Source organism: Odontesthes bonariensis, chromosome 18 (genome assembly GCF_027942865.1).
Source record: "Odontesthes bonariensis isolate fOdoBon6 chromosome 18, fOdoBon6.hap1, whole genome shotgun sequence".
NCBI lineage: Eukaryota > Metazoa > Chordata > Actinopteri > Atheriniformes > Atherinopsidae > Odontesthes > Odontesthes bonariensis.
The window spans coordinates 7,262,908-7,278,875 of record NC_134523.1 but is presented as its reverse complement, the minus strand read 5'-3'; the positions used below and the strand labels follow the sequence as shown (position 1 = coordinate 7,278,875).

At 41.7% G+C, this 15,968-nt stretch overlaps 1 protein-coding gene across 1 annotated transcript in view; it reads right to left on the bottom strand.

Annotated features, from left to right (window-relative positions):
• csmd2 (CUB and Sushi multiple domains 2) overlaps positions 1-6,010 on the bottom strand; it is a 227,750-nt gene extending 221,740 nt beyond the window's left edge. The window contains exon 1 of the mRNA XM_075449084.1: positions 5,234-6,010. Within this exon, the coding sequence (XP_075305199.1) occupies positions 5,234-5,408 (175 nt within the window). The 5' untranslated portion in view covers positions 5,409-6,010. The remainder of the gene's footprint in view (positions 1-5,233) is intronic.
• Between the last annotated feature and the right edge of the window lie 9,958 nt (positions 6,011-15,968).

The window sequence follows — 15,968 nt, the reverse complement described above, 5'->3', positions numbered from 1 at the left end:
TCCTTCCCCCAGTGAGGGACGAATGGAGCAGGAGATTGACAGACGGATCAGTGCGGTGTCTGCAGTGATGCGAGCTCTGCACCGGCCCGTCGTGGTGAAGAAGGAGCTGAGCCAGAAGGTGAAGCTCTCGATTTACCGGTCAATCTATGTTCCTACCCTCACCTATGGTCACGAGCTGTGGGTAGTGACCGAGAGAATGAGATCGCGAATACAAGTAGCCGAAATGAGTTTCCTCCGCAGGGTGTCTGGGCTCTCCTTTATTGGGCTCGATATTGGCCCAAGTTCTAGAAACATTCGTCTGTGAAATGTTTGGCGCACACATACACAAATCTCTTCGGTTCTGTCGTCACTTTCCCAGAAAAAAACTAAGTCTGTCCACTGGCTCTTTAGAGGTTCTGATGCAGGAGCTCTAAACAGATTTTTTACATCGATATACAGCGCAATGAGCTGACCAAAGAGATGTGGGCGGGGAAAGGCAGTTTATTGGCTCTGGGGGGAAACAACCTCCACGTCATAAGCGGCAGCTTTCCCGATCAGGCCATCTGCATGGTCACATTACCAAAGGCGGAGAATAATTTCCATTGCATGGTTTAGGTCTATCGTTATTTTTAGCCACTGGGGGACCGCAGGCAGGCTAGGGGAACTCATATTAATGTTAAACAACCTTAAAAAGTGAAAATTTCATGCCATGGCTCCTTTAACTATTTTTAACCCCCCCCCCCCCCCCTCACAGTTAGCCCTTTCCTACTATTTTGGCCTCTCAGCCCCCCACCCCCAGTGTAACATTTGTGAGATCTCCATCTTTATCCTGAGGATCTCTCTCTTCCACCCCACAGCTCCTTACCTCTTACTACTTCACTCGAGCAGGGAAAGTAACAAGATGGCAATTCTCATCTAACCTGCATCTTGTTGCAAGATGTTTCTCAGTTTTGAATAAATGGATCATGTCATCTGTTTCTCAGCTCCTGTTCCCTTCTCTATTGCTCAATGGTGAATGTAGAGAGCAGATGGGATATAGGACGCAACAGAGCGTGGCGATAGAGGAAGATTTCAGATTGAGTTGCGGACAAAGAGGTGATAAACAAAAGCAAGCTGACATACCCATATATTTGTCATGTGGAAATACATGACCCATGGGATTCTTGTTTGTTTGCCAAACTGATAAACTTTGAAGAAGTGAATATACATACAGTGATGTCCATGTGATCAAGAGCTTCCAGGTGATGACTAAAGCCAAGGCTTGTTGAGCTTTCACATATGCAAACCTGTATTATACAGGCAACATAGTCCTTGGATTTTGTTGAGGGAGGATTATATATTTAGGAATTTTATAAATTTTTTTGTTATTAATTAGGAATAAGGGCTGCATGGTGTGGTGGTTAGAACCATCGTCTCACAGCCAGAGGGTTCTTGGTTTGATTCCCAGCTTGGACCTTTCTGTGTGGAGTTTGTATGTTCCCCTCATGTATGCGTAGGTTCTCTCCAGGTACTCCGGCTTCCTCCCACCACCCAAAAACATGCATGTTAGGTTAATTGGTGACTCTAAAGTATCCCTAGGCGTGAGTATGAGCGTGGTTGGCTGTTCGTCTCTGTGTGGCCCTGTGATGGACTTGCAACCTATCTAATGTGTATCCCGCCTCTTGCCCAATGACAGCTGGGATTGGCTCCAATCCGCCTCCCGACCCTGAGTTGGATTATTGGTGTATGGAAAATGAATGGATATTGAAAATAAGAAGACTACCTTACTGATACCAATCATACTCATTTTCACAACATTACCTACTTACTGGTGAATCATTTGGCCAATGAAATGTCAGAAATCTTCAAAAACTAATTTCTTAACCGAGTAGCTGACTTCTTGAAACATCTTGCTTTAGCTGAATAAGAGTTTAGAATCCAAATATATATATTTTTTTTCAAATGAAGGAACTAAATATTGGGAATTCCTCACATTTAATAAGCTTATTCACTGAGTAAATGTAAGCATGTTTTCTTAAATTAGCAGAAGAAATGAAGGTTTCTGTTAATTTAGCTGAACATACCAGTCATCAAGCAGTTTTGGAGTATGACTGAGATTTCACTTGAATTTACTTTCACCTCCCCTGCAATGTCGAAGAACACCAAACTCTTACAGTCTAAACACTGTTAGATGGAGGTGTGGGTGGTTCGAAGCCACGAAAACACTGAAGCAATTCCAATTCGCGCAGAGCCAGGCCAGCCGCCGTAGTTGGAGAGCTGTCCGTGGTGCTGAACAAATTCTGCTGCTCTTGTCGCTGTCCGAGGCTCTGAAAATCCTTACAGGGAGTTTTGGAGATTACCCGTTGGTCAAGAAAGGCAAAGGGAATATCTATATTTTTTTATGATTATAAAGCGTCCGTGCCCTCAATAAAAATGTATGATCTGTTCTAGTCAAATATGATTTCACCATCATGTCTGGTTTTATTTGCACAATGCAGAGATCAAACGAGATGCCTCACTGCATCTTTTTTAGTAGGCGTTTCAGTGGGTCATTTGCGACTGTATTTGATTTATTGAACCTGGAAAACGACTTCACATCAAGGTTTATCTCACTCCATCTTGGCCTGGAAAGATACGTTCTCACCCTCACCAGTCCAACACACACACACACACACACACACACACACACACACACACACACACACACACACACACACATGTTTGCGCTTTCTAACAGAGAACACAAGCAAATGTTGTGAAGTAAAAAAAATAAAGATACTTTTTTTTTCAAAAAGATGAAAAGAGAAGCAGTATCAAGCTTTTCAGTCCTCATAACATTACTGCGAGTTGCATCATGAGCACAACGCGGCGCTTTAAAGGAGAGGACGTGGTTGAGAGGAGAGGACGGCAAAGCGTGATCTTGCGTGTAAATGGACATGCTGAGTGACTGTCTCATGCGCCGCTGACGAATGATCTAATAGCGATCGAGGTGTAGATGAAAAGCCGGAACACGCAGCAGATAAGGAATACACGTCATCGTCACCCCCTCCCCACCCCCACTTTCCTCAGTCCTCTCCCATCCCCGGCCTTTGCACTCCCTCCAGAGTAAGTTTAAATAAATGAAGGTTGATTAGCGCTTATTGAGCGAGCAGTCCTCTGGGACAGCTGGTTTTGATGCAGCGGAGACAAGCGCACTGCTCTCTTCAATAGGCCATGTCAGGCTTTTTCAGAAACCTCGATCACGTATAAAGATATATATATATATATATATATATATATATCTTTTTCTGACTGGCCCATGGAGTCGACATTAAGATTATGGGAAAAGTTGACAATTAATTCATTAAGGCGGTTAATAAATGAAGAGTCCACGAAAGAGCTCTGCTATATCTAGGAGAGTTCCAATTATACGTAAGAACAACAGAGCCAATATCCGGCAAATTAAAAGCCTTTTCATTTTGCCAACATCTTACATGTATAGGTCAATATATTATGAATCGTGCTTTGATTTGATAAAGTATGTAGACTGTGAAATCCCACGAACCACAGATCTAATCTTCCCTGTCAGCATAGTGTGAGCCTCTGGTGCCGCTCAATGGGAGTATAGGGCAACTGCTGTTGGCTGCAGCATCGAGAGACCACCTCACCGGCGGCTCCTGATATTCACCTATATTTACTGACACAGATTAAAGCACTCGTTGTTGAAGGGGGTTCGATGGATCGTCAAGTATACCTTGCTTTTCAAAAATATGTGCAATAAGTTAGAGTCGCTTTATTGGCTCCAAAGGTAGACTCAGGCGGCAGGAGAGCGGGCAATAAAGAGCTCCCTGGGCGCGAATAAAACAAGCAGTCTCCTACGAATATACGCGAAATTAGATTTACTCCATGGGAAAGCCAAGACAGATTTGTCACTATCGTTGTGACTAAGCTGAGTGTGGGTTAAACCTATGCTTCAACAGCGGAGGAAGCCTTATGAGAGGTTTTTGGCACGACTTTAACCAAAAATGGGTGACAAAGTGGGAGTTCATTCGTGGGAGATATGTAAAAAAGACGTTTGAGCTTAAACCACACTTGTACAGTATGAGACAACATGGCCTGCTGTGCTTTGGTGATGCCGAAAATACACCAGTTAACCCACTCACTCGTGGATTATGAACTGCCCAACCACAGGTATGAGTGGGCGAACACAGAACCATGAGTCACTATCAAATACATATTTTGGCCGTGGCAGTATTCTTGGGTTATGCTAAAAATAGTGCCCATTCTTTGGTTTCGAGCCAAGACAGAGATAGGGAGGGCTTTATTTGCCAAAAGACCAGCGCGGGATAACAAAAATCATCGTCCCCGAAAAACAGCCTGAGCTCTAAATAACATCACGATTAATGCGTATCTGCGGGTATGGTGTAACTGAGTCTCATCTTCCAGGAACACATAGGCAGTGAGGACGTGAGGCTAAATTAATAGGAATGATAATCTGTTGAATGCTCAGCTCCGGCTGCAAGATTTCCATTTGCAATTAATCAAGGACAGAAAACCCAGAGTTAGTTAATTAGGCCTATCCCCCACGCACGCTTGGGCGCACGGACACGTACCCTACACAAAGAGACAGCATGACAGAGTGGAAAAGAAACTCTTGGGTCATGCCAAAGTTGAATTATTATAGGATTTGGACAGCGGAAAGTAAGAAAGGACAGTTTAAAAGAGGAGCATGCCCCTCCACACACACACAGACACACACACACACACACACACACACACACACACACACACATACGCGCGCTCACACACACAGATCTTGGAGACTGGACAGCATAACAATCAGATTCCTGCTTGACCACCTCAACGTATTTCCTCACGAGAACAGCTCATGGTGCACTGCCCTTGTTTCTTTATCCAAAGAAGCTTTTCGTTAAGTACCATTTGTGCAATTTATTCTATAGTTGGGCTCATAATATACCCCGATTCATCAATAAATCAGCTATAATATGTATTTAATGGAACCCATCAATAGAGTTAAGGATAGACAAGCTCAGTTTCCCGAGAATCCGTTGTCACCAAAACAGCCACCCCAACTAGCCTCCTATTAATAACTTTAAGTGGTAGAACAGCGACATCACAGCAAGGTTGATCCAAAACGCGCCTTTAGGATGAAACTGTGCGTGCGTGTTGCTGATGCTTATTTGCATTCAGTCGGGGATCGGGGAGGGTGGGCGCTGGAGAGTGGGGTAAGCCTGCTGCATTTTGCATGTCTTCGGCTGTAAAGACAGGGACTTACCCTTTACTGAGGTGGCCAGTAGCCCTAAATACAAGAGCAGCACCCGGCTCCAATAGTTCGCCCGTACTCCCGCCTTCATTAGAGCAAAAATCCGTATTCCGTCCCTTTTCCTGCATGCGCATTCCGCTTTCCTTTCAAGTCCCGTTGCTCCGTCCCGATTTGAAGCGGCAGTCATGGCAGGGCTTTTTCTCTGGTCTCTCAGGCGCGATGAGTTCTCAGATGCTCAGAAAAGGAAGATTCACTCGGTGTCGGAGCTGAGAAAAATCCCAATGCATGGAGGAGGCTCGGATCTCGCAGCTGGACTGAACCATGTCATGCGGGGACCGAGGGGTTCAGAGTCTCTCTATGAGAAGATAGATTTCACACCTGAAGGGGGGAAGAAGAAGGAAAGCAAGCCAAGGGGGAAAACAAGTAGTCAATGATCTACCCCAGCACAAGTAAAACACACGAAAATCCTTCGTTCGCTCCACAGATGTAACTGATATTACCAGACGTGCGCCAAAAAAAAATCAAAGAAATTCCTCCCCAGTTTCTCCCTCAGCACTTGTTTGTCCTTCTTTCTGTTTTATCTCCAATTATTAAAAGCATCTGCGGTGCCGATAATCCACGGTTTGACTCAACATTTGACCGAGGTTTAAACCGCTTACGAATAAGGGAGAGGTTATCCGGATCCAAGAAAGAGCTCATCGACCGTTTGAGAAGTTCTCAACCGGTGTTAAAGTGTATAGTCTGTGATTTTATCGAACAGAGAGAAAGATGCAGTATGTAATCCCAGTATCGCAGCGCGTGGCCAGCGTCCTCTCGGGTCTGCGCGACGCCAAGATTCAGACTGCAGACCTGCTCGCTCTCTGCGCGTTTCTCTATCTCTCCTCTGCTTCTCCCACTTGCCTCTAACTCTCTCCCGCTCTCAGTGTCCTTCCCAGTCAGATCATTCCCACAGCTTCAAAATCGTTAGGGGGAAAAGTCAGATCACAAACGGCTTGGGATAAATAAACGCATTAAGCGCTTATGTAAATTAAAGATCAAGCTCATCCTGAGATGTCAACCTCTCTGCATTCACTGTGTCTAGTAATGATAGCTCATACCAACAACTATAAAACAATATAAAACATTTAATCCACGTCGTTCTTGTTACGATTGTTAAGATTTAGGACCCACTGTTTGCATCCATTAAGACCAATCAAATGACTGGCTCTCAGTTTAACATAGATGTCTACTTTCTGCTCACTAAAACGTGAAATTGATGCTTAACAAACTGGAACCTCGGCCAGTAAATATGAATGTCATTTTCACTCTTGCATATGACCGACATAATTAGTTTTTCCGCAATGCGCTGCGCGTGGAAACAGTTGCCATAATAAAATGCGCGTCGGCCTTCAACCCTACAGTCTTTGTATGATGGCGGTCATAAATAGTCTTCATGCGACATTAAATCAAACTTTCCCAGCACTGGATGGCACACCCGCCCTCATCGGGTTCTTCTAGGACATTGTGTTGCACGTGCTTCTCAATGACTTGTTTAAAAAAAAAAGCCTTTTTTTGAGTTATTGGAAGCCCATATTCGTGGGCCCATCAGTTCAGTTATAACAACGGTTATGACAGAGAAACACGCTGTTAAATCATAATGGATTGCTTTGAGGAACAGCTCAGCTCACGTCCAAGTCCAGACTCACTGCAAATGCATATAAAGTCAAAATTATATGAGTTCCATCTGAAAGAATCAGAATTCTAGAACTACTGGTTGCTATGGCAGCAGGAAAACACCCCGTCTAGTTTACTCTCGAAAACGGGCGTTCAAAATAAACCGCTAGACGCTGTAACAAAACTGGAAACCCGATGCGTGGGAAATACAAGGCAGACATGATTTTGCAGGATCCTTGGATGCCACGTGGTGCTAAATCGTTCTTCTCTGCGTTTGTTCCGTTTCCGCGCTCCACGTGGATTCATCCAAACGTGCCGAGAGACGCATTGGATCATGTTTGCAAAATCATTTGGAGCAGAGCGGTGGCGCAGCACGGCAGAGGTGAAAGTTCACCACAGGGGCCTCAGGATGAAATCTGCAAGCTCTCAGACAACCAGCAGAGCGACCGGTAAGGCTGTGAGAACATCTATATGTCTTAATGCGGGCCTATACACTCTCATTAAGCTGAACTGGAGAGTGGATGCAGTTTTTCTTTTCTTCCACCCAGTTTTGGTCTAATGTAAACCCTCAAGGCTTAATATCTCTTCCGAAGTGATGCTCACGCAGCTGCATAATTTTGTTCTTACGGGGTGTTATCATTTCATTTCCTCCTCAGAAAAGTGGTAGGCTCTCTCAATTACATAATTCAGACTAACCTTGATTATGGAAATTACTGTAATTCTCTAACATCTTAGTAGAATATGTGACCTGAGGATAATGTCAGAGTAAATTATTCCACATTTTCCACATTATTAATTAACACATGACTAATTGGCATACAGATCGACATTACTCAGGCCATTTCTCAACGGTTGTAGCTTTATTTACATGCCATAGCAAGGTAGTGTCACACCAGAAATCACATTCTATTTCAGGTAATGTACATGCCACAAAATCGATTTGCTAAAACCTTTTGACAAATACACTGATTTTTTAATGGTAAAGTACCTATTCCTATTATGTGAGACTACAGGTAAAGATAAAGTTATATATTTAAAACAGACCCAAGTCTGACTCCCATCCAACCCAATATTGTTCAACTACTTTTCACTTTTGTACTTTGCTGTCATTCACAGTTGTTTGGCATAAAAATATGGTTAGTTATAGCTGTTAATATAGATATGACTTGGAATGAGTATATCAAAAATGCAAGGTTAGGCTTAAATATTTATGAATACATGGTTACACGTTGACATCACATTGCTTTAAAACTACTTAATTTTGGACATATTTAGCAACTGCATGTCTTCTTGTGAGAATGAGGGCATAATCACAATATTTATATAGTGTTTGAGCATTCTCCTCACATAAATGAAGCCATTACATCTAACAGAACCACTGGGCACTCTGAGCTTGTTCCCTTGGCCCAGATAACGATGTTTATTCTCCCCCCAAAATCCTGACTAATGTTTGACTTTCAAAACTTGCAATTTGTCCTATTCCACTCATGATCTCCACAGTTCCAGTAAGGAGAGGTCCAACCCCTATCATCCATGACCTATTGTTTGGAACCACTGCTTTAAAATGTAGAATGTGTAAGCCTTAACTAACAATAACTTATATGTCTCTTAAGTATACCAAAATCTGCATGTAGGTGTGCATTGAATAGTCCTCTCAGGATTTAAATTTAAGTTAGAGACCATTTACTTGTAACTTGTGACAAATCTTGCCGGCTGTTTTTTTGCAGTTTAGACTTCTGTTCATCCTAAACATTTTTTTCAGTTGCATCGAGTGTGTTTCTTAATGAGTTTCTCACTGCCATTATAAATGTGAAATACCCCAAATAGGGAAGCTTCACATCAAATGGATGGGGATCCATTCAAGGAGGCATTCTATTGACCTGTAAATGATCTTACAAGGTTTTTCTTTTTAACGGCCATTAAACTCTCTCCAATCATGTGCTAAAAGCAGACCCGGAGAAGGATAACAGATAGATGAATGAATGAGATCTTTGGGCCCATGTCTAACTCAGACTCCGACATTGCAGTAGGGATGATTTGGGATGCAGTGTGGTCATAACACGACTGTATAATGTTAATGTGCACCATCTGCTCACCGGTCGCCCGGAGCCTCCATGACGTCTCCGTTATCAAAAGAGTCAGGTTCCCACTGGACCGTCTGCTCTGCATCGCCAGTCGACAGGCTGGTTGACTAAGGAGTAAGCTCATTAAAAAGTTATGGTTTGAAGAGGATGACACACCACAAATACAAAATTAATCATTGGATGTGAAGATTCCTCTTCTTCCAGGCAAAATGTTGAAAACTGAGTGCATATTAAGATAATTCATACGGTGATTCATACATTCAATAGTGATAACTGGTTGACCTGTGGGGTCAGATAGTTAGATTAGAAAGATCGTATAAAGGGCGATGATATTACTTATTCTACAAAGAGCTTTATCAATGAATCAGACAAATCTGTTAGTGCTGTCAGTTAAAACCTGTTATGAGCATGTTTGCTGTACAAGTGACATACCAACAATAAGATTAAAAAAAAAAAAAAAAGTTTTTAAGAGCATGAATAAATTCTCAGCACAACATTATGTAATAAGAATTATAAACTTTTTTCTAATGAAAAATTTGAAGTTAAAGCTGCAGTCGGCAGGTTTTCAAAATTGCGAGTCTAAAGTCGGAAAATTCGAACTGATACAACTTTCAGGTCCCTCCCCCAACCTCTAACAAGCTCAGAATCGCCCCCAAACCCCTCCCCCTCTGTGGACGAGGTTGTGCACTTGAGTTCACACCAGTGTGAGCGCACACAAGCTGGGGCAGACTCACGCTCAGCAGCGTGTGCACAAGCTGTGATTGACAGGTAGGATTCCTCCACCCTAACTTGATTGGTTAAAAACAGCCGGGAGCGCTCGGTTTTTGCAAGCATGATTACAGGCTTCAGAGGGAGCTACAGATTTCGTTATTTTTTCTAAACAGCCTATTTAATATTCTACTTCCAGAATCCCATGACAGTTCAAGCTAATATGACCAAAAAAAAGTTGCCGACCGCAGCTTTAACCTTGAAATGGCAACAAGTTGTGTGATAGCTTATTCCAGACAACAATGTATTAAACCACCACCCTCCCACTCATGTTTTGTGGCCCATAGGTCATCAGTCAAAGTAGAAAGATCCTGTCCTTGACCAAAAATATTTATTTAGATGGAGCACATGTAATTTGAAGCATTTAACGAATCTGATGTTATCTTGTACAATGAGGGAACATGGAATTATGTAGTACTAACCTAATTTTTGTAGTCTTTTGCAAACTAAACTCTGTTATTCCTCACCATCCTGCTCATGGCAAGGCTTCTCTTCTTTTTCAGACCTGAAGAGCAGCAGAAGGACACTGATAATATGGGTGTGAGCACGCAGCATGAGGAGGACAAGAAGCAAAAGCACACTGTCTACACTCTCCCGTGTCCTTATCTCTCATATCCCAGACATTCCCTTCTTGCCAAACCTGCACAGAAAACATATCCTGTGATGGAACTAGAGATGAAAATAAATAAGGAGGAATCTGAAAGCAGGACAAACGTGGTGAGGGGAAATCTGATTAAAGCGTTGGATGAATTTCACCAAAAATACAAAGAACTAATCACATCTATGTTACTATCTTTGTCATGTCAGGAAAAACATGTGGAACATAAGGAAAGGATGGATGAAAACTCTCTCAAGAAGATGGTGGTCTCTCAAAGCAGCATAAGAAACAAACAGATCACAGAAGTCCACTCCTCACCTCTTCCTGAACTAACTAGGGATACATGTGAGAGTGAGGATGAGCTCGATACAAAAAGTGACTCAGAAAGCAATCTTAGCATTGATGATGATTTTGTCACTCTACCTGGAGTGCGAACCTGCGCCACCAATAGCAGTGCTGCGAGCTCAGTGAGTGACGCAAATGAGGTGGAGGAAAATGAAACTTTGCACGTCTCTGATGAGTCAAAGTCTGTCAGTGAGCAAGATTCCCACATTAGCAGAGAGGGACACTTTCCTCAACTATCTCCCAACAAGGCTGGCAACCCTACTTGTCCTACAGAACCTTCAGCCTTGGGGAAATTGCATGGACAGTGGGAGGTTCCCCTTTTATTTCACCCATATGACATCCCCACGGCCACTTTGGCAAGTGGCATGAGTACACCTGTGCAGGCTCCAGTCCAAGGCAAAGCACTTCAGACAAACTCTAAAACCGACGCATCACCAGTGCGGCAGCAGGCTTACGACCTATTGGCTGACTTCCCAGCTCTCCAGCCCCCAGAGAAGCCTTTAGCCTTGAATGAATTGCGTCACGGGAATCCCAAGACCAAAACTGCTGAGGTCAAAAGAGGTCTTACTCACTCACCAAATCATTGCCAAGACAGTGGGGTTTCCCATGAGAGGAGAGTGGAAAATGTGCCTCATGAGGTCTCCTCCATCTGTCGAAGAGATCAGAAGTCAGTGCAGAACCTTCAAACATTTGGCTTGATCAGCCAGTGCAACTCTCCTACCATCAGCAGTGAGAAAATGAAGGCCAACAACCAGTCTCCTCCTAGAGGTAATAAATCTGCCATGTGTTTCTTTCGAGCTGTGCTGCTTACAGTGTATTTGTCTGTTTCAGTTGGTATAGATAATCTGGTTTTGTTAAAACATTAGTTTTAAAGTCATCTCGCGAACCTGAGCTGTGTTAAAAACAAAAGCAGGAAAAGCAAAATCACTTTTTCCAATCAGTCGGCAATTCTTTGTGGCACTTGTAATCTCTGACAAGTCCAACCAACCACCCACCTTTACAAACACATACATGCAAAAACAGTGCCTCTCCCTTGTGTAGGTGTTAACACACTGTGACTCTGCATCGATGTAGCAGAGAAATACTTCCTGCGTTGGATGACTCAGTAGGAAAAAGCTCTCATGATGAGGGGATTATTGGGCAGTGGCACAGTGAATTATACGGTTAGTCTTCCGGACCAACTGCTGGTGCAGAACAAATCAGTGGCTACAGTTAAAGGAGTCAACACCAACTCTAGAACCCCAGTAATAATTTAGCTAAAGAGTATGCCTTGTAGAGTGCTTACAATGTCTCCCATGCACTTTACCTTAGGTCATGCCTTTCCCTTTCCATGTATCAATATGAAATTTAGTGAGGATAGTGAAATGCATATGTAACATTATACAGTCATATTATATCTGGCTATATTTCCCTCTGCTTCTTAACAGGTGCACAATTGTAGGTGCTCCCCCAGTAGTGTAGAGTCAGTGTTGATATGATAGAATTGACTCCCTGATAGCATAGCCCAGTCGATTCAATAGCATTTTGCTGAACCCCTGAGGGGAGGCTGCTGAAATTCCTTTGCTGCACAAGAGAACAGTTCTTTTAAGTTTACCCTCTCCATCACATTTAACATGACACAGTTGAACCAAGACAGTGTGCACACAAAATAGCTAAAGCACTAATCCGTGGCCCCTTGTTGTGCAAATTGTAGTTGCAGGTACAGATGGTGTTGGTGTTAATGCCAGGTCCTGGGCTAGTGCTGCCAAGGCGGGCATGAGGAAAGCAGCTGCCCTCCAGGAGAAAGCCAGACCTTGTATCTTTCAGGAGATAGTTACCGTTACCAGAGCCAAAGGTAAGTTTATACCTTGGCATCTATATCTAGTTTGTGTGTGTGTGTTTGCATTGGAAGTTTATATCTACAGGGGACTGTGTATTATGTTTCATGGTGGAGCTCATGAAGAATTCATCATGATCATCTATGGTTAAATGCATTTATTTTGCAATGTTGACTGTGCCTAAGACTGCAGAATGTCCTTGTGCTCTTTTATGTGCTCCTCTTCAAGTGTTGTGAAAGTGAATCATCCATAAATCAGTAATACATATGACAATGAAACGAATGTGTCATGACAAGGTTTGAGAATAATGAACAACATATTCATTAATAAGAGTGGTTAAGTGAGTACCCACTGAGCATGTTAACTGAGTTAACTGATAATATATCTATAAATTAAGAAAGCATTGACCGTCATTATATGAAGTTTTTTCTATGATTTCTGTGTCACTAAACTTTACATTAAGTTGGCAATGTTTCATCATCACCTCCTACAGTGAAGACTAAATTCAGAAACACAGTTTCATTCCACACATCTCTCTGGTCTGAAATGACAAATTTATTTTGTCCGCAAGGAAATCTCTATGATTTGTGATTGGGTGTGGAGAGGTGCTTGGCCTGTTTTGCATTTGATGGACAACAGATGAAACTTTCTTGTGGAGTTTGGGTTCATTGTTTCTTTTAATGTAAACAAAAAAACAGTAGAATTCTAAAAGTAGAATGATAGTCACCAGTAATCACCCCATTGGCTAAAACAAAGGTGATTATGATAAAAGCATGCGTTTTTGCAAAAAGTTGTAAAATGTACCATTGAAGTTGAAATTTTACCCTTAACAATTAATAGAAAAAGTAATTTCAAAAGGCTACCTGAATTTCGAGCTGAATAGCTCACTCTAACTATTCTACCTAAAGCCAGAGAGGCTTTATGATGTTGCATGCTATATATTCTTGCAATAAGCTCTTCAGAAAAGATTCAAAATTGGCCAAAACCGTAGAGTGCTTTTGCTGCGTTGTTTGTAACTTTCCCAAACCATGTTGGAAAAATGTTCAAGACTTGATATTAGTGAAGGATTTGCAATCAGTCACTGTAAAATAGAATGTTATTTTTTTTTTTTTAACTATTGATGATTGTATAGAGACATGGTTTACAATTGTTTGACCATGGCCAAATAATTAATTCACAGATTCACAGTTTCACGAAAACCAGAAATGTATGAGATGAAACCAGCCTTGGTAATTTTCAATTGTGTTTGGCCTCCACCTTCGTTGTTGTTACTGGAAAAGAAGTCATGCCAAAAGACAGTGTTTTCTTCTAAGTGATGCTGTAGTTGTTAATCAAGAGATCAACGGAAGGTGTGAGCTCTTGAGTCTGAGATGTATGACTTGATGGTATCCTTTCAGACTCCACTTCTGCTGGCAGTGTTAGTTGGCTATACAAATCAGCTGCCAGCAGCCAAAGGTGCAAAGACAAGATGGCAGTCAGCTTGCCAGAAACTGAAAAGAGCAAAATGGTGTTTCCCGTCACAGCTTGGTTATTCAACAGCTGGTGCCAACTTGATTTATTTTTTATTTTATCATTTTATTTTCTAATTTATACCATGGCTTAATTAGGTCTGCGACTAATTGCAACATTGAAATCAGATAAAGTGCTCACAGTTCTAAAGGCAACCAGATCTTCTTTTACTGTGCTGTCCATATTGGATTTCAAGGTGTGCTTCGGATTAGTTTCTGTTGTTGAAACCATGTTAGGTTAATTCTGTTTACACATGGTGCGAACCAAATTTGCTAGTATTTATTGAATCCCTTTTTCTTTTTACCAGTTAAATGGTCACTTTTACCAGTGATCATGTCACTCTGTTATGGGTATGATTTTGACTTGGTCATTTAAGTAGACCACCATCCTTGTTCCTATATCCATGCACAGGACCAGAATCATGTATTAAAGTTCCATCTTTTGGACATAATTTACTTAGAAGCATGTTCTGGTTACAAGATTCAAGGTCTGAACCGTTGTGCAACCACCTGGAGAGTAGAGTCAAAGGTTCATTATAAGTGTTCAGTAGGGGATATTTGAAGTCACCTGTTCTGTTTAAAGTTTTTTATTTATTTATTTTTATAGACGGCTTATTTCTCTTCTCTCTCGAACCATTTGTTTTCCCTGTCTAGAATGTGGACATTCTTTTAAAAGACATCTTTAGGTGTAGGTGGATCGATGAGTTGTGACCTGAGTAGCTGGTTTCCTGTGTTGTGTAATGCTATGCACTTGTGAAGTGGTTATTTAGTTTCCCCTGATTATAGGCAGGGGTAGCCTAGAAATCTAGACGCCCCTAGCGACCGCAAATTTAATTTGCTCCGGGGCTTTTTGCTGTACTGGTCTGGCTTGCTAGGCTAGGTCAGGGGACTCCTTCATGCAGCTCAATCTTTCTTTGATTGCTTTCTCCTTCAGGTGAACCAGTTTCTGATCATTTTAAAGTTTTTCAGACACTCTTGCCACATATGGAATGACAAAATCATCATGCTTGTCCTTTTCTTCTCTGTTTTGTTGTGTTTTTTTTTCTTTTGTGATATGGAATTCTTATGAAGCACTGCACCATTTTCTCAAGTACAAACTACAGAAGCAGCTAAATGAAAATACTTTGTGATATTGTCACACGGACAGATTACCTAGACACTAGCCAAAGCGGATAAAGTAAAATAATGTAAGTTGCTACAATTCAAATAAGGTACCCGCACAGCCTCTATAATAAATATAAACCCCGTCTTCATGTGCCAGACAACTTTCAATATAACTCTGAGTACCACTGATAGTATCTGAGTATTATGAAAAAGTCAACATTTTTCTGAGCATGGAACGTATCTTCTTTTAAATAATATACTTTGTTAACATCCTTCTGATCATTTTTTCCTCCAAATAAATTCCTACTGTACAAACTACGTGAAAAGAAAGATAAATGTTTGAGTAATTCCTCCATCTACTTTTCTATGATTTTCCTATGATTTTCCTCTCCGCTTGATTTTCTTCAGCTCAAAAGTTTGCCAACAAGGTGACTGCTTCCCATCATGGAACAAATCCGAGGGGGTCAGCATCGTATCGAGGCCATCAACCCTGCAACCTAAATCGCTCTGGCCGACCTGATCACCCTCCTGCACATTAGGTGAATACGTTCAAACGGATTTGCCAATAAATACTTGAATATATCACCTTGTGATTTGTAATAGCATTAGATAATAGGGGCATCATATATTGCAACTGGTTCCTGATTTTATGCATTTTGAGTACCAAGTTCAGATCTCTTTATTTCAGTCAGCTAGTTATTCTTCGATCAATATATCCAAAAAAACAGAAGTTCCTATGGCATGAAACAGTGTCCACCTCTAAATATCTTATCAGTGAGAATAGATCTTTAAAAGCAAACAGATTTGACAAAGAGAATTCATTTCTTTTTCGCTGAGAAACTAAATGTTGATTTTTCAGGCTGGAGGAGT